Below are 19,656 nucleotides of genomic sequence, written 5' to 3'. Positions count from 1 at the left end.
GCACCTGCACAGTCATGCACGCATGTATGGCACACACACACACACACACACACACACAATGTTGAGCCGTGTGAATGTGTGAGTAGTTTAGGATCCCCATTATCTACTGCACATGCACCAGCTACTCTTCCTGGGGTCCTCATAAAACGCACAAATACATGACAAAGTACAGAACAGTTATAGACAAGCACGTTACATTTAAATAATAATAAATCAATAAAAATTAAACAAGCAAAATAACTGAATAAAATAAGCGTTATATATTGGAAAGACACTAAGAGACAACAAAAATACTATTTACACACAATCCTATTAAGTATTCATATTCTAAAATACAGTTAAGCAGTAGTAGTAGTAGTAGAAGGAATAGTGGTAGGACAGGTTGAAGGTTCTGCCTCCCTGGTGATATTGGGTCTGTCCATAGTACAGTAGTTAGTGTTTTCCTGCTCTGTCCTTTCCAGTCCTCTGGAACGACCATGCGTGATGCTGAAAGCATAACACTCTCCTCTTACCTCTCATTCACCAGCTGATGAGAATTAAACACATTGACTTGAGAGCAGAAACATCAGCTAAACTCAAGCAGGGAGAGAGGGAGAGAGAGAGAGAGAGAGAGAGAGAGAGAGAGAGAGAGAGAGAGAGGGAGAGGGAGGGAGAGAGAGAGAGAGAGAGAGAGAGAGAGAGAGAGAGAGGGAGAGGGAGAGGGAGAGGGAGAGGGAGAGGGAGAGAGAGAGAGAGAGAGAGAGAGAGAGAGAGAGAGAGAGAGAGAGAGAGAGAGAGAGAGAGAGAGAGAGAGAGAGAGAGAGAGAAACAAAGCTGTGAACGATCTGAGAGACAAGGCAAGAAGGGCCTTCTATGCCATCAAAAGGAACATAAATTTCAACATACCAATTAGGATCTGGCTAAAAATACTTGAATCAGTCATAGAGCCCATTGCCCTTTATGGTTGTGAGGTCTGGGGTCCGCTCACCAACCAAGATTTCACAAAATGGGACAAACACCAAATTGAGACTCTGCATGCAGAATTCTGCAAAAATATCCTCCGTGTACAACGTAGAACACCAAATAATGCATGCAGAGCAGAATTAGGCCGATACCCACTAATTATCAAAATCCAGAAAAGAGACGTTAAATTCTACAACCACCTAAAAGGAAGCGATTCCCAAACCTTCCATAACAAAGCCATCACCTACAGAGAGATGAACCTGGAGAAGAGTCCCCTAAGCAAGCTGGTCCTAGGGCTCTGTTCACAAACACAAACACACCCCACAGAGCCCCAGGACAACAGCACAATTAGACCCAACCAAATCATGAGAAAACAAAAAGATAATTACTTGACACATTGGAAAGAATTAACAAAAAAACAGAGCAAACTAGAATGCTATTTGGCCCTAAACAGAGAGTACACAGTGGCAGAATACCTGACCACTGTGACTGACCCAAACTTAAGGAAAGCTTTGACTATGTACAGACTCAGTGAGCATAGCCTTGCTATTGAGAAAGGCCGCCGTAGGCAGACATGGCTCTCAAGAGAAGACAGGCTATGTGCACACTGCCCACAAAATGAGGTGGAAACTGAGCTGCACTTCCTAACCTCCTGCCCAATGTATGACCATATTAGAGAGACATATTTCCCTCAGATTACACAGATCCACAAAGAATTTGAAAACAAATCCAATTTTGATAAACTCCCATATCTACTGGGAGAAATTCCACAGTGTGCCATCACAGCAGCAAGATTTGTGACCTGTTGCCACAAGAAAAGGGCAACCAGTGAAGAACAAACACCATTGTAAATACAACCCATATTTATGCTTATTTATTTTAACTTGTGTGCTTTAACCATTTGTACATTGTTACAACACTGTGTATATATAATATAACATTTGTAATGTCTTTATTGTTTTGAAACTTCTGTATGTGTAATGTTTACTGTTAATTTGTATTGTTTATTTCACTTTTGTATAATATCTACCTCACTTGCTTTGGCAATGTTAACACATGTTTCCCATGCCAATAAAGCCCCTTGAATTGAATTGAATTGAGAGAGAGAGAGAGACAGAGAGAGAGAGAGACAGAGAGACAGAGAGACAGAGAGACAGAGAGAGAGAGAGAGAGAGAGAGAGAGAGAGAGAGAGAGAGAGAGAGAGAGAGAGAGAGAGAGAGAGAGAAAGAAAGATAATGTGTGTGTGTTTGTGTGTGTGTTTGTGTGCAACCTCAACAGTCCAGGTTAGTGGACTTTTTTTGCATGCTTATAGGTGTTTGTGTGCAGGCTTGTGGATGTTTGTGTGCAGGCTTGTGGGTGTTTGTGTGCAGGCTTGTGGGTGTTTGTGTGCAGGCTTGTGGGTGTTTGTGTGCAGGCTTGTGCGTGTTTGTGTGCAGGCTTGTGGGTGTTTGTGTGCAGGCTTGTGGGTGTTTGTGTGCAGGCTTGTGTGTGTTTGTGTGCAGGCTTGTGGGCGTTTGTGTGCAGGCTTGTGCGTGTTTGTGTGCAGGCTTGTGGGTGTTTGTGTGCAGGCTTGTGCGTGTTTGTGTGCAGGCTTGTGGGTGTTTGTGTGCAGGCTTGTGGGTGTTTGTGTGCAGGCTTGTGGGTGTTTGTGTGCAGGCTTGTGGGTGTTTGTGTGCAGGCTTGTGGGTGTTTGTGTGCAGGCTTGTGGGTGTTTGTGTGCAGGCTTGTGCGTGTTTGTGTGCAGGCTTGTGGGTGTTTGTGTGCAGGCTTGTGGGTGTTTGTGTGCAGGCTTGTGCGTGTTTGTGTGCAGGCTTGTGGGCGTTTGTGTGCAGGCTTGTGCGTGTTTGTGTGCAGGCTTGTGGGTGTTTGTGTGCAGGCTTGTGTGTGTTTGTGTGCAGGCTTGTGGGTGTTTGTGTGCAGGCTTGTGGGTGTTTGTGTGCAGGCTTGTGGGTGTTTGTGTGCAGGCTTGTGCGTGTTTGTGTGCAGGCTTGTGGGTGTTTGTGTGCAGGCTTGTGGGTGTTTGTGTGCAGGCTTGTGCGTGTTTGTGTGCAGGCTTGTGGGTGTTTGTGTGCAGGCTTGTGCGTGTTTGTGTGCAGGCTTGTGGGTGTTTGTGTGCAGGCTTGTGCGTGTTTGTGTGCAGGCTTGTGGGTGTTTGTGTGCAGGCTTGTGGGTGTTTGTGTGCAGGCTTGTGGGTGTTTGTGTGCAGGCTTGTGCGTGTTTGTGTGCAGGCTTGTGGGTGTTTGTGTGCAGGCTTGTGCGTGTTTGTGTGCAGGCTTGTGGGTGTTTGTGTGCAGGCTTGTGGGTGTTTGTGTGCAGGCTTGTGCGTGTTTGTGTGCAGGCTTGTGGGTGTTTGTGTGCAGGCTTGTGCATGTTTGTGTGCAGGCTTGTGGGTGTTTGTGTGCAGGCTTGTGCGTGTTTGTGTGCAGGCTTGTGGGTGTTTGTGTGCAGGCTTGTGGGTGTTTGTGTGCAGGCTTGTGGGTGTTTGTGTGCAGGCTTGTGGGTGTTTGTGTGCAGGCTTGTGCGTGTTTGTGTGCAGGCTTGTGCGTGTTTGTGTGCAGGCTTGTGGGTGTTTGTGTGCAGGCTTGTGGGTGTTTGTGTGCAGGCTTGTGCGTGTTTGTGTGCAGGCTTGTGGGTGTTTGTGTGCAGGTTTGTGCGTGTTTGTGTGCAGGCTTGTGGGTGTTTGTGTGCAGGCTTGTGGGTGTTTGTGTGCAGGCTTGTGGGTGTTTGTGTGCAGGCTTGTGGGTGTTTGTGTGCAGGCTTGTGGGTGTTTGTGTGCAGGCTTGTGCGTGTTTGTGTGCAGGCTTGTGGGTGTTTGTGTGCAGGCTTGTGGGTGTTTGTGTGCAGGCTTGTGGGTGTTTGTGTGCAGGCTTGTGGGTGTTTGTGTGCAGGCTTGTGGGTGTTTGTGTGCAGGCTTGTGGGTGTTTGTGTGTGCGAAATAAAGTTAGAAAGATAATACTTTTTCAGAATCAGGATTCTAAAAACCCCGAGGACACAACTCAGAGTAGCACACATTGATAATGTCCCTATATACACTACCGGTCAAAGGTTTTAGAACACCTACTCATTCAAGGGTTTTTCTTTATTTTTTACTATTTTCTACATTATAGAATAAAATTGAAGACATCAAAACTATGAAATAACACATGTGGAATCATGTAGTAACCAAAAAAGTGTTAAACAAATCAAAATATATTTAATATTTGAGATTCTTCAAATAGCCACACTTCCTGGAATGCATTTCAATTAACAGTTGTGCCTTGTTAAAAGTACATTTGTGGAATTTCATTCCTTCTTAATGCGTTTGAGCCAATCAGTTGTGTTGTAACAAGGTAGGGATGGTATACAGAAGATAGCCCTATTTGGTAAAAGACCAAGTCCATATTATGGTAAGAACAGCTCAAATAAGCAAAGAGAAATGACAGTCCATCATTACTTTAAGACATGAAGGTCAGTAAATACGGAACATTTTAAGAACTTTGAAAGTTTCTTCAAGTGCAGTCGCAAAAACCATCAAGCGCTATGATGAAACTGGCTCTCATGAGGACCGCCACAGGAAAAGAAGACCCAGAGTTACCTCTGCTGCAGAGGATAAGTTAATTAGAGTTAACAACCTCCGAAATTGCAGCCCAAATAAATGCTTCACAGGGTTCAAGTAACAAACATATCTCAACATCAACTGATCAGAGGAAACTGTGTGAACCAGGCCTTCATGGTCGAATTGCTGCAAAGAAACCACTACTAAAGGACACCAATAATAAGAAGAGACTTGCTTGGGCCAAGAAACACGAGCAATGGACATCAGACAGGTGGAAATGTGTCCTTTGGTCTGGAGTCCAAATTGAAGATTTTTGGTTCCAACTGCCGTGTCTTTGTGAGACGCGGTGTGAGTGAACGGATGTGCATGGGTATTTCCCACCATAAAGCATGGTGTGGGGGTGCTTTGCTGGTGACACTGTCTGAGATTTATTTAGAATTCAAGGCACACTTAACCAGCATGGCTACTGCAAGATACACCATCACCTCTGGTTTGGGCTTAGTGGGACTATCATCTGTTTTTCAACAGGACAATGACCCAACACACCTCTATGCTGTGTAAGGGCTATTTGACCAAGAAGGCGAGTGATGGAGTGCTGTATCAGATGACCTGGCCTCCACAATCCCCCGACCTCAACCAAATTGAGATGGTTTGGGATGAGTCTGACCGCAGAGTGAAGGAAAAGCAGCCAACAAGTGCTCAGCATACAGTATGTGGGAACTCCTTCAAGACCATTGGAAAAACATTCCAGGTGAAGCTGGTTAAGATAATACCAAGAGTGTGCAAAGCTGTTATCAAGGCAAAGGGTGGCTATTTGAAGAATCTCAAATCTCAAATATATTTTGATTTGTTTAACACTTTTTGGTTACTACATGATTCCATATGTGTTATTTCATAGTTTTGATGTCTTCTCTAATATTCTACAAAGTTGAAAATAGTCAAAAATAAAGAAAAGACCCTTGAATGAGTAGGCATTCTAAAACTTTTGACCGGTAGTGTATACAAACAAACAACCTGCAGAGTACAGTATCTATCCTTCAGTATGTTCCCATCTATTTCCCTCAGAGAGATACACTCGACAGGGGTCACCAATTACATAGTTAGAAATAATTTGTACACTGCAAATTTACCGCAAGAATCCCAAACAGATACAGTATAATATTTAAAAAAAAACGGAATTTCAAATACTGGGATACGATCACATACGATCGATCACATGCCTCTTTATTTATACTTGGGAATACTTGGTTACAGATTTCCTAAATTAAAATCACATTTAGCTTATTTCCTAATAATTTTACAATATTTTATGTCCAAGAAAAAGTATTTTAAAAGATCAAATAAAAATGATTTATTTTTGCTCAGAAAACTTGGTGGCCCCCAAAAAATCATGCTGCCTATTTTTATAGAAAAAGTTGATATATTTCACCTTTATTTTACCAGGTAGGCAGATTGAGAACAAGTTCTCATTTACAACTGCAACCTGGCCAAGATAAAGCAAAGCAGTGCGACAAAAACAACACAGAGTTACACATGGGATAAACAAAGGCACAGTCAATAACACAATATAAAAATTGATGTACAATGTGTGCAAATGTAGTAAGATTAGGGAGGTAAGGCAATAAATAGGCCATAGTGGCGAAATAATTACAATTTGGCATTAACACTGGAGTGATAGATGTGCAGATGATGATGTGCAAGTAGAGATACTGGGGTGCAAAAGAGCAACAAAAAAAAGATAACAATATGGGGATGAGGTAGTTGGGTGTGCTATTTACAGATGGGCTGTGTACAGATACAGTGAACGGTAAGCTGCTCTGACAGCTGATGCTTAAAGTTAGAGAGGGAGATATAAGTCTCCAGCTTCAGTGATTTTTGCAATTTGTTCCAGTCATTGGCAGCAGGGAACTGGAAGGAAAGGCGGCCAAAGTAGGTGTTGGCTTTGGGGATGACCAGTGAAATATACCTGCTGGAGCGCGTGCTACGGGTGGGTGTTGCTATGGTGACCAGTGAGCTGAGATAAGGCGGGGCTTTATCTAGCAAAGACTTATAGATGACCTGGAGCCAGTGGGTTTAGCGACAAATATGTAGCGAGGGCCAGCCAATGAGAACGTACAGGTCACAGTGATGGGTAGTATATGGGGCTTTGGTGACAAAAGGGATGGCACTGTGATAGACTACATACAATTAGTAGAGTGTTGACAATTAGTAGAGTGTTGGAGGCTATTTTGTAAATGACATTGCTGAAGTCAAGGATCGGTAGGATGGTCAATTTTACGAGGGTATGTTTGGCAGCATGAGTGAAGGAGGCTTTGTTGCGAAATAATAAGCCGATTCTAGATTTAATTTTGGATTGGAGATGCTTAATGTGAGTCTGGAAGGAGAGTTTACAGTCTAACCAGACATCCCAGGTATTTGTAGTTGTCCACATATTCTAAGTCAGAACCGTCCAGAGTAGTGATGCTAGTCTGGTGGGCGGGTGCAGGCAGCAATCGGTTGAAGAGCATGCATTTACTTTTACTAGCATTTAAGAGCAGTTGGAGGCCACAGAAGGAGTGTTGTATGGCATTGAAGCTCGTTTGGAGGTTTGTTAACACAGTGTCCAAAGAAGTGCCAGATGTATATAGAATGGTGTCGTCTGTGTAGAGGTGGATCAGAGAATCACCAGCAGCAAGAGCGACATCATTGATATATACAGAGAAAATAGTCAGCCCGAGGATTGAACCCTGTGGCACCCCCATAGAGACTGCCAGAAGTCCGGACAACAGGCCCTCCGATTTGACACACTGAACTCTATCTGAGAAGTAGCTGGTGAACCAGGCGAGGAAGTCATTTGAGAAACCAAGGCTATTGAGTCTGCCGATAAGAATGCGGTGATTGACAGAGTCGAAAGCCTTGGCCAGGTCGATGAAGACGGCTGCACAGTACTGTCTTTTATCGATGGCGGTTATGATATCGTTTAGGACCTTGAGCGTGGCTGAGGTGCACCCATGACCAGCTCGGAAACCAGATTGCATAGTGGAGAAGGTACGGTTGGAATCGAAATGGTCGGTGATCTGTTTATTAACTTCGCTTTCGAAGACTTTAGAAAGGCAGGGCAGGATGTATATAGGTCTTTAACAGTTTGGGTCTAGAGTGTCTCCCCCTTTGAAGAGGGGGATGACCGCGGCAGCTTTCCAATCTTTGGGGATCTTAGACGATACGAAAGAGAGGTTGAACAGGCTAGTAATAGGGGTTGCAACAATTTCGGCGGATCATTTTAGAAAGAGAGGGTCCAGATTGTCTAGCCCAGCTGATTTGTAGGGATCCAGATTTTGCAGCTCTTTCAGAACATCAGCTATCTGGATTTGGGTGAAAGAGAAGCGGGGGGAAAAATGCTTATTGAAATTCTCGATTATCGTAGATTTATTGGTGGTGACAGTGTTTCCTAGCCTCAGTGCAGTGGGCAGCTGGGAGGAGTTGCTCTTAGTCTCCATGGACTTTACAGTGTCACAAAACTTTTGGGAATTAGTGCTACAGGATGCAAATTTCTGTTTGAAAAAGCTAGCCTTAGCTTTCCTAACTGACTGTGTATATTGGTTCCTGCAAAAGTTGCATATCGCGGGGGCTGTTTGATGCTAATGCAGTACACCACAGGATGTTTTTGTGCTGGTCAAGGGCAGTCAAGTCTGGAGTGAACCAAGGGCTCTTAGTTCTACATTTGTGGTTCGTTTTTTTTTGTTGTTGAATTTTTACCCCCTTTTCCCCCCTAATTTTGTGGTATCCAATTGTTAGTAGTTACTATCTTGTCTCATCGCTACAACTCCCGTACGGGAGAGACGAAGGTCGAGAGCCTCCGAAACACAACCCAACCAAGCCGCACTGCTTCTTAAAACAGCGTGCATCCAACCCGGGAGCCAGCTGCACCAATGTGTCGGAGGAAACACTGTGCACCTAGCGACCTGGTCAGCGCGCACTGCGCCCGGCCCGCCACAGGAGTCACTAGTGCGCGATAAGACAAGGATATCCCTACCGTCCAAACCCTCCCTAACCCGTACGATGCTAGGCCAATTGTGCGTCGCCCCATGGACCTCCCGGTTGCGGCCGGCTGCGGCAGAGCCTGGGCTCTAACCCAGAGTCTCTGGTGGCACAGCTAGCACTGCGATGCAGTGCCTTAGACCACTGCGCCACCCGGGAGGCCCCCAGTTCTACATTTTTTGAATGGGGCCTGCTTATTTAAGATGATGAGGAAAGCACTTTTAAAGAACAACCAGGCATCCTCTACTGACGGGATGAGGTCAATATCCTTCCAGGATACCCGGGCCAGATCGATTAGAAAGGCCTGCTCGCTGAAGTGTTTTAGGGAGCGTTTGACAGTGATGAGGGGTGGTCGTTTGACCGCGGACACAGACAATGAGGCAATGATCTCTGAGATCCTGGTTAAAGACAGCAGAGGTTTATTTAGAGGGCAAGTTGGTCAGAATGATATCTTTGAGGGTGCCCATGTTTACTGATTTAGGGTTGTACCTGGTAGGTTCCTTGATAATTTGTGTGAGATTGAGGGCATCTATCTTAGATTGTAGGACGGCCGGGGTGTTAAGCATATCCCAGTTTAGGTCACCTAACAGTACGAACTCTGAAGATAGATGGGAGGCAATAAATTCACATATGGTGTCCAGGGCACAGCTGGGGGCTGAGGGGGGTCTATAACAAGCGGCAACAGTGAGAGACTTATTTCTGGAAAGGTGGATTTTTAAAAGTAGAAGCTTGAACTGTTTGGGCACAGACCTGGATGGTATGACAGAACTCTGCAGGCTATCTCTGCAGTAGATTGCAACTCCGCCTCCTTTGGCAGTTCTATCTTGTCGGAAAATGATGTAGTTGGGGATGGACATTTCTGAATTTTTGGTGGCCTTCCTAAGCCTGCACTAGAAGAATTAACAATAATAAACATCTGCCTGTGAGCTCTATGATAAAGAACGACCACCTCAGTCTGAAGGATGATGGACAACTTATAGAGATAAATCACCAAGACAGTCACCTCTCAACGTCGCGCTGCAATTCATGTGTTGCCTTTCAGGAGTTATCGGCACACAACATTTTGTTTTATAAATCACTGCCTCTGAACCAGTCATGTGTGTGGGGGGCCCTGTGCTGTTCGCTTAATCGCTGTCATAAATTCAAATTTCACAGGAGAATTTAGGAAGGAGAGAAACAGTCAGAGTATGAGAATTGATGCGACCTGGGATTCAATAGCCTGGTCCCTGATCTGTTTGTGCCTTTTTGCTAACTTGCGGCAATCAGTGACAAGGAGTTGGAAAGGTAACACAAACAGATCTGAGACCAGGCTAGAGATTCAATAGTTGACTGGTTTAATCTGTGGCCATCTTTAAAATCCCATCATTAAACGACTCCATATCTCTCACTCAAAATAGACATTGAAGAGACTGAATTAATGTCTCTCGTTTTTAATTAAAACCACTGATCCATTCCTGCAGGACTGCTTTATGTCTCTGAATAGGAACTTGATTAATGATTCTAACAATGGCTGTGAACGGTAATGAGAAGATGGCAGTTGGCACCCTGAGTGAAATATGGGCTTGAAATTATAACTGCACATAACAAAGCAAATCTATATGTATGAGCTCAAAAAGAACAACTAGACAAAAGTGTCCCCAAATAGGCCTAGTCAAAGTTTTCAGCATCTTTGAGCTACTGTAAATGATTGGATAAACAGACTGGAGGAAAAAAACTATTCCTCTTCTGTGTGGCGAGCCAGAGAAAATATATGGTCAGCAGCAGAACTAGTAAATGGGCGGAGGTGTGTGGTGTCTCATCCTTGACAGGAACCCGAGAGTGTTCTTAGAGTCGAGGGTGGTGGGGGGGGGGCAGAACTTGAAAAATAGAGGGTCGCTAGCTGGCTACAAACCCTTCACTTCATCATGTCCACTCATTGGTTTTATAACAACTTTGCAACAAACTGCACTTGTAAGTTTGAACACGGATATCGTAAGGACATGAGACAGTCATTAACCAGTACTTACTTATGAGATAGCAAGCGACCCAAGTTCGTATCTTGAGGTATGAGTGTGTAAGACTCTCATAGGTAGCTCTCATTATACAGGTAGGACTCTCACTGTTTTAAAGGTGGAAACTAACTATATTCTAATACAGCAAAAAGTTTAGCAATACACATACACAGCTTTAGAAAACTTTTCAACATAGTCTTAGTCATCTGGGGAGGATCTCTGTCTTGCTGGGTAGCTGAAACATATCTTCAATAAGATATCCACTGAGCCCTGAAATTGCTGCTGGGGTGAAAACACTGATACAGAGACATCCTAAAAGAATCAAATAGAACAACATTAACACTTATTGTGTAGCTATAAAACGTGTGGTAATTTAATCATTAACCCCTGTGTCATTTTTGCCACCATAAGAGCTTCACACACGCACGCACGCACGCACGCACGCACGCACGCACGCACGCACGCACGCACGCACGCACGCACGCACGCACGCACGCACGCACGCACGCACGCACGCACGCACGCACGCACGCACGCACGCACGCACGCACGCACGCACGCACGCACGCACGCACGCACGCACACACACACACACACACACACACACACACACACACACACACACACACACACACACACACACACACACACACACACACACACACACACACACACACACACACACACACACACACAGAGGATCTATAATTACATCTCTGCAGCTCCCTACTCTGACTTTAAGGGAAGCCTTCCGTAAAGGATCAATGCATTTTTCACATTCTCCATTGGAATAACTGTAATAATGTGCTCTTACCCAATTAAGAAGTGAAAGATACTTTCCCTCATCTGCTAGCTAAGGTGTTATTTATCGTCAATTGAGCCTTGTGAATATAAGCTGATGAAGAAACAGTGGGAGTTGGGTTGATGACAGATCTGAGGTCTGTGCACCCACACCGCTCTTCAAATCATACAATTAGTCCTAACACATTTCCATTGACAAACACTCTAAACAAAACCACAAAGATGACTACAATCTCCACAACACCAATCCTCCAGCACTGTCCCACCATAACAATCAACCACCCAGACACTTTCATTTTCCCTCTCTTTTCCCCTGGATAGGTTTTGTCAGTGACGTCTAATAAAGGATTTGAAGTGTCCTCCTCGTTGCTTATTTAAACATCCCACTCTGCTCCACTCCTTGCCACCCCCTCTGTCTGGGCTAGTGGGGCTCTAGCCGGTTGACCTGGTCCCTGTTCCAGCTGGTTGGAGCCACACTGATTGCAGCCAGTCAGTCACCTGAGTCTCTAATAGCCATCGATTTCCTCTCCCTTTTTCTCCCTATTTTCTCTGACAGGCTTTTAGCTGTGACACTGTCAGACGGGAGAGAAAAGGCTTCTGTCAGGTGTAATGCTAGGAGATGGGTAGGGAAGGGAGGGTCTGTATCATCTGTGAAGGTTGGCTAAGGAATCTCAAATGTTTGGGTTTGTAATGTAGTGGCAAAGACATGTATAATATGATTGGTATTAGAATAGAACGTTTTATCTCTATGGTTAATAGTCTTTCTGTCTGAGGAGATTTGTGCTTTTCCAAAGCACCAAATCCATCTATTAAATTCTATGGATTAATATTTAGTTATTTCACCAACGGATAATCTCTTATAATATCTGAAATGTAAGTTAAACACTGGGTCTACACTGACATTTCACAGGGTCTGTATGAGAATAGGCTTAACTCACATTCAATATTAGCTTGAAAGTTAATGGCTATAGCCTATAAAGGTAATTCCCATTTTCAGTCCAGCCAAAGCAGAGATCAGAGCAGACCATGGGCTCCGTCTCAAATGACATTCAATTAGTGCACTACTTTTAAAGGGTAAGGGACATAGCCCTTCATTCATTAAAATATGATATTTTATATCAAATCAAACACTACTGTCGATATGGGCATTTCCATGGTGACTGAGTCTTTAACATTGATGTGTAGTACTAAAAGTTGTGTAGTACATCACCAAAGCCCTATAATGTGAGCAGTACATCACCAGTGGGACAGGCCTTTGGCAGCACTCTCATTTCATCACCACTGCTAGCCATTAGCAGCAGTATAGTGAAAACACTCCCCGTCTGGAAATGGGATCACACATAGCAACAAGCACTCAGTGCTTCTCACAAATGAAACAAGACCCACTGTTGGGCTGTGAAGGCAAAAGCAAAGAAGGCAAAAGCGGGAAAATACCTGTTGCTGATTGGTCCTCTGAATGTTGGGTCAAACTTGCGTGGTTCTCCTGAAAAACAGAGGTTTGCACATTAGTCAAAGTGATACGAAGAGTAACGATACGAAACATAATTAAACAGCTGTCAGCTTACACTTAATAACCAAACAGCAAGACCCAACAGACATGATTCTGTCCATGGTCTGTCTGTAGTGGTCCTGGTCTTTGTGCGAAAAAAAGTTGAAGAAGCCACAAAAGAAGATAAACAAAAGGTAGAAAAGGTTCAAGTCAGTGGCCTGGAAAGCTTTGTGGAGAGAAGACTGAGCTGAGTTTGAAGGTATTCTGCTCATAAATTCTGTATCTGTCTCCAGTATAGTTCCACTTGTCTGCCTGTGATAGCAGTGTGAGAGAGGAGTAGTGTAGAAGGGTGGTGGTGTGTGTGTGTGTGTGTGTGTGGGGGGGGGGGGGGGGTGACAGAGGTTAAGAGACTGAGGCAGAGAAAGATTTTGTGATTCTGGGTGGAAAATTACTTCATTGTAGTTTGTTGAAGGTGACTTTCCTGAGTTTGTGTTTTCACATTCTCACTCAGGTGTATGAATGCCAGTCATCCCCCATCCAATTTCTCTCTTCTTGTCCGACTAATGCAGCTTGAGTGACTTTGCTGAATGTAAATCCGGCACTTGAAATATGAGTGTGAAAAAATGAGTGTGCTCACTCAACAATTATTTAATCTCAAACCAAAAACAAAAGATTCAGTTGATTGGCAGGCCACAGTAGAACTTTAAAGGGGAACTGCACCTGCTGATTTGGCCTCGTTTTTTGGCTTGCTCCTCAAGAAATGCTGGCGGCCATGAAAAGAAGCCAAACATGAGTTGGCTTGGGGGTGTGGTTTGATATGGGTTACTTGGGCGTGTCCTTGCCACCACCCAGACACACCCATCTGTCAGAACCTTGCCCGCAGCTGTTTCCTCCCACTCAATCACAACAAACAAACCTCCTGCAGGTTGAGTTCAATAACTACAGGCAGATGTATGGTGAGATGCCCGAGGAAGCTTTGAATCGTCAGTAGCCTACAGAGTAATATGATAAGAAGGCAATTGATGAATTTATGTAGATATTCTAAGCTAAGTGTTTTCATACATTTCAAATGTAGTAACAGGTCCATGTAGAATAAACAACCCTTTCCATAATACCATAGAAGCAGTGTCCTGCTAATATAACAATGTGAATGTTTCACCTTTCATTGTCATTCCCAGCCGAAACAGACACTGTGTCCATTTTGTCTGGTGGTAATGGGGCTACCTTGGCAAACATGTCAGAGTGGTCATTCCTTCCTGTGTGGTCTCCCTCCCCATATTGACTAATACCATTCAATTCAATAATAAAAAAAGACAATACAGGTAAGGTCCCTCTCCATTCAGAGGCATCAGTATCAAGCCCGTCTGTCAGTCTGGACTCCATCACATCATCTTGCAAGTCTCCATGTACTGGCTCCATACATGTTTCTATGAACACACACATTCACTGTTCTATTACCAATGGCAGTTAGGATAGGTGATATCTGACACACAAACAGGTACTATGTCGAAATTTGAACGGTCAGATAAAACCTACCTAAATCTGTTCTCCCCATCGACGACCGTTGGTGAGCAGGCAAGAGGTGAGGCTGGTGGTGAGGTCTTTGCCAGAGCCTCCTTGATGATCATAGCAGCGTAGATTAGCTCCAACATGTGGCTGACCGTTATATTTGTAGGAATTCTCACAGTGAGGACATGTCTGTATGATGCTGATGAGGGTCCCCTTGTTGGTCTTCTCTATGCTGCATGTTCGGCTGCAAACTGGACATGTCTCCAACAACTGCAGCAGGCAATGTTACAAGGTGCTGTTGACTAGGGGGGCCTGTGACAGGGTGATATGAGAGAGCCAAGCCTATGGGTTCGTAGCCTCAACCCCGCAACACACACACACACACACACATTGGTTAATGGACTGCTGAATGTATATTTTTGTCTCTTGCTTTGTCTGCTCTTTTCAGTATTATGTTTATCTCTGATAAGCTAAACAGGAAAGGGCTGAAAATAGCCCATATGAATACAGTTGAAGCTGGAAGTTTACATACACCTAAGCCAAATACGTTTAAACTCAGTTTTTCACAATCCCTGACATTTAATCTAGTAAAAATTCCCTGTCTTAGGTCAGTTAGGATCACCACTTTATTTTAAGAATGTGAAATGTCAGAATAATAGTAGAGAGAATGATTTGTTTCAGCTTTTATTTCTTTCATCACATTCCCAGTGGGTCAGAAGTTTACATACACTCAATTTGTATTTGGTAGCGTTGCCTTTAAATAGTTTAAGTTGGGTCAAACGTTTCGGGTAGCCTTCCACAAGCTTCCCACAATAAGTTGGGTGAATTTTGGCCCATTCCTCCTGACAGAGCTGGAGTCAGGTTTGTAGGCCTACTTGCTCGCACACGCTTTTTCAGTTCTGCCCACAAATGTTCTATAGGATTGAGGTCAGGGCTTTGTGATGGCCACTCCAATACCTTGACTTTGTTGTCCTTAAGCCATTTTGCCACAACTTTGGAAGTATGCTTGGGGTCATTGTCCATTTGGAAGACCCATTTGCAACCAAGCTTTAACTTCCTGACTGATGTCTTGAGATGTTGCTTCAATATATCCACATAATTTCCCTGCCTCGTGATGCCATCTATTTTGTGAAGTGCACCAGTCCCTCCTGCAGCAAAGCACCCCCACAACATGATGCTGCCACCCCCATGCTTCACGGCTGGGACGGTGTTCTTCGGCTTGCAAGCCTCCCCCTTCTTCCTCCATACGTAACGATGGTCATTATGGCCAAACAGTTCTATTTTTGTTTCATCAGACCAGAGGATATTTCTCCAAAAAGTACGATCTTTGTCCCCATGTGCAGTTGCAAACCGTAATCCGGCTTTTTTATGGCGGTTTTGGAGCAGTGGCTTCTTCCTTGCTGAGCGGCCTTTCAGGTTATGTCGATATAGGACTCGTTTTACTGTGGATATAGATACTTTTGTAACTGTTTCCCCAAGCATCTTCCCAAGGTCCTTTGCTGTTGTTCTGGGATTGATTTGCACTTTTCGCACCAAAGTATGTTAATCTCTAGGAGGCAGAACGTATCTCCTTCCTGAGCGGTATGACGGCTGCGTGGTCCCATGGTGTTTATACTTGCGTACTATTGTTTGTACAGATGAACGCGGTACCTTCAGGCATTTGGAAATTACTCACAAGGATGAACCAGACTTGTGGAGGTCTACAATGTTTTTTCTGAGGTCTTGGCTGATTTATTTTGATTCTCCCATGATGTCAAGCAAAGAGGCACTGAGTTTGAAGGTAGGACTTGAAATACATCCACAGGTCAGTGGTGGGCCGTCAGGGCCAGCAAGGCCTTCTCTGCTGGCCTAAACATCATCAGAATATATATATTTTTTAAAATATATTTTCCCACAAATATGTATTCAATTATTCCCCAGAGTAAGAATTATACTCTTCATTTCATAGCTTTCCTCTTGGTTGCACTGCTTCCAGCCCCAGGTTGAGATTTGGAGGGCTGGTCTTTATGTTAGATCTTTTATCCAATCATATTCAGCCATCATGTGTTGCCAGGGGTCTAAAATCTGCCCTCAGGCCTTCAGAATCAACAGTGCGGGCGCTTACATTTACAATACATTTAAGTCATTTAGCAGACGCTCTTATCCAGAGCGACTTACAAATTGGTGCATTCACCTTATGATATCCAGTGGAACAACCACTTTACAATAGTGCATCTAACTCTTTTAAGGGGGGGGGGGGGGGGGTTAGAAGGATTACTTTATCCTATCCTAGGTATTCCTTAAAGAGGTGGGGTTTCAGGTGTCTCCGGAAGGTGGTGATTGACTCCGCTGACCTGGCGTCGTGAGGGAGTTTGTTCCACCATTGGGGTGCCAGAGCAGCGAACAGTTTTGACTGGGCTGAGCGGGAACTGTACTTCCTCAGAGGTAGGGAGGCGAGCAGGCCAGAGGTGGATGAACGCAGTGCCCTTGTTTGGGTGTAGGGCCTGATCAGAGCCTGAAGTTACGGAGGTGCCGTTCCCCTCACAGCTCCGTAGGCAAGCACCATGGTCTTGTAGCGGATGCGAGCTTCAACTGGAAGCCAGTGGAGAGAGCGGAGGAGCGGGGTGACGTGAGAGAACTTGGGAAAGTTGAACACCAGACGGGCTGCGGCGTTCTAGATGAGTTGTAGGGGTTTAATGGCACAGGCAGGGAGCCCAGCCAACAGCGAGTTGCAGTAATCCAGACGGGAGATGACAAGTGCCTGGATTAGGACCTGCACCGCTTCCTGCGTGAGGCAGGGTCGTACTCTGCGAATGTTGTAGAGCATGAACCTACAGGAACGGGTCACCGCCTTGATGTTAGTTGAGAACGACAGGGTGTTGTCCAGGATCACGCCAAGGTTCTTAGCACTCTGGGAGGAGGACACAATGGAGTTGTCAACCGTGATGGCGAGATCATGGAACGGGCAGTCCTTCCCCGGGAGGAAGAGCAGCTCCGTCTTGCCGAGGTTCAGCTTGAGGTGGTGATCCGTCATCCACACTGATATGTCTGCCAGACATGCAGAGATGCGATTCACCACCTGGTTATCAGAGGGGGGAAAGGAGAAGATTAATTGTGTGTCGTCTGCATAGCAATGATAGGAGAGACCATGTGAGGATATGACAGAGCCAAGTGACTTGGTGTATAGCGAGAATAGGAGAGGGCCTAGAACAGAGCCCTGGGGGACACCAGTGGTGAGAGCACGTGGTGCGGAGACAGATTCTCGCCACGCCACCTGGTAGGAGCGACCTGTCAGGTAGGACGCAATCCAAGCGTGGGCCGCGCCGGAGATGCCCAGCTCGGAGAGGGTGGAGAGGAGGATCTGATGGTTCACAGTATCAAAGGCAGCCGATAGGTCTAGAAGGATGAGAGCAGAGGAGAGAGAGTTAGCTTTAGCAGTGCGGAGTGCCTCCGTGACACAGAGAAGAGCAGTCTCAGTTGAATGACTAGTCTTGAAACCTGACTGATTTGGATCAAGAAGGTCATTCTGAGAGAGATAGCAGGAGAGCTGGCCAAGGACGGCACGTTCAAGAGTTTTGGAGAGAAAAGAAAGAAGGGATACTGGTCTGTAGTTGTTGACATCGGAGGGATCGAGTGTAGGTTTTTTCAGAAGGGGTGCAACTCTCGCTCTCTTGAAGACGGAAGGGACGTAGCCAGCGGTCAAGGATGAGTTGATGAGCGAGGTGAGGTAAGGGAGAAGGTCTCCGGAAATGGTCTGGAGAAGAGAGGAGGGGATAGGGTCAAGCGGGCAGGTTGTTGGGCGGCCGGCCGTCACAAGACGCGAGATTTCATCTGGAGAGAGAGGGGAGAAAGAGGTCAAAGCACAGGGTAGGGCAGTGTGAGCAGAACCAGCGGTGTCGTTTGACTTAGCAAACGAGGATCGGATGTCGTCGACCTTCTTTTCAAAATGGTTGACGAAGTCATCAGCAGAGAGGGAGGAGGGGGGAGGAGGGGGAGGAGGATTCAGGAGGGAGGAGAAGGTGGCAAAGAGCTTCCTAGGGTTAGAGGCAGATGCTTGGAATTTAGAGTGGTAGAAATTGGCTTTAGCAGCAGAGACAGAAGAGGAGAATGTAGAGAGGAGGGAGTGAAAGGATGCCAGGTCCGCAGGGAGGCGAGTTTTCCTCCATTTCCGCTCGGCTGCCCGGAGCCCTGTTCTGTGAGCTCGCAATGAGTCGTCGAGCCACGGAGCAGGAGGGGAGGACCGAGCCGGCCTGGAGGATAGCTTGTAGCTTAAAGTGAATGGAAATGAAAATTTAGTGTCAACCAATCAGCTTTAGAGTTGGCTATTGTACGCCTGCTGGCTGGCTCCAGTGTTACACAGGAGCCAGCTAGCAGGCGTAGTGCGTGCACGTCTTCTGATTGGATTACCAATATTGAGAAGCAGGTCCTATGGGCAGGTCTATGCAGATCCTCAGAACTAGGAAACTGAATTTGATAAACAAATTAATTTGCGTACGACTAAGCTGTTTTTTCAACCCACAATGGCGGAAGGAGGAGAAGATATCGATTTGGTCGAGGATATAATTATAACGCCATTCTCAAGACAAACTTTTCAAGAAAAGTTAGACATTGTAAGGAGAGGTCGCCAGACGCCGACGCTACAAAGCCTGTCACAGGCGGGAAAGGGGTTTGTTCGCCACTTTCAAAGTTCCAACTACGAGCGCTATCAATGGCTCACAGGCTCCGAGAAGCACTGCAAACTGTACTGCTGGGAATGCCTATTATTTGCAAGTGATCGATTTGGTGTTTGGAGCCACACTGGCTTTGCAAACTTGAGTTGTCTAACCAAGGCAGCAACGAGACACCAAAGTACGGCTGGGCACTTACAAGCAATGGTGCTTTTGAAAACTTTTGGGGACAGCCGAGTGGATCTACAGCTCAACGAACAATCGCGCAGGGCAACGGAGCTGCACAATGAAAAGGTGAAGAAAAATAGGGAAATATTGAAAAGACTCATTGATTGTGTCATGTTTTTGGGTAAACAGGAACTTTCTTTTAGGGGACACGATGAAAGTGCTGACTCCACAAACAAAGGGAACTACGTGGAGCTTCTTTCTTTTCTTTCTGAAAGCAACACAGATTTACAATACCACCTGTCCACTAACAAAGTGTTCATTGGGACGTCAGGCAAAATACAAAATGACCTAATTTATGCTATTGCTGAAGTGATGGGAGAAGAGATCAAAATGGAGATTAAAAAAGCTCCCTTTGTTGCTGTTATGGTGGACGAGACAACAGATGTGGGAAATGCAGCACAGCTCTCACTCGTCCTGCGTTATGTGACGGACACAGGAGTCAAGGAGCGATTTATCCGATTTGAAGATGTGACAAGCGGCAAGCGAGCTGATGACAT

At 45.3% G+C, this 19,656-nt stretch overlaps 1 protein-coding gene across 1 annotated transcript in view; it reads right to left on the bottom strand.

Moving 5' to 3' along the window:
- LOC129814241 (choline transporter-like protein 5-A) overlaps positions 1 to 19,656 on the bottom strand; it is a 109,658-nt gene that overhangs the window by 35,548 nt on the left and 54,454 nt on the right. Inside the window, exon 2 of the mRNA XM_055867230.1 lies at positions 12,722 to 12,770. Within this exon, the coding sequence (XP_055723205.1) occupies positions 12,722 to 12,770 (49 nt within the window). The remainder of the gene's footprint in view (positions 1 to 12,721; positions 12,771 to 19,656) is intronic.

The sequence above is a fragment of the Salvelinus fontinalis genome, chromosome 17 (genome assembly GCF_029448725.1).
Source record: "Salvelinus fontinalis isolate EN_2023a chromosome 17, ASM2944872v1, whole genome shotgun sequence".
In the NCBI taxonomy this organism is placed as follows: domain Eukaryota; kingdom Metazoa; phylum Chordata; class Actinopteri; order Salmoniformes; family Salmonidae; genus Salvelinus; species Salvelinus fontinalis.
The sequence above is the reverse complement of the archived record's forward strand: the minus strand, read 5'-3'. Positions and strand labels throughout refer to the sequence as shown.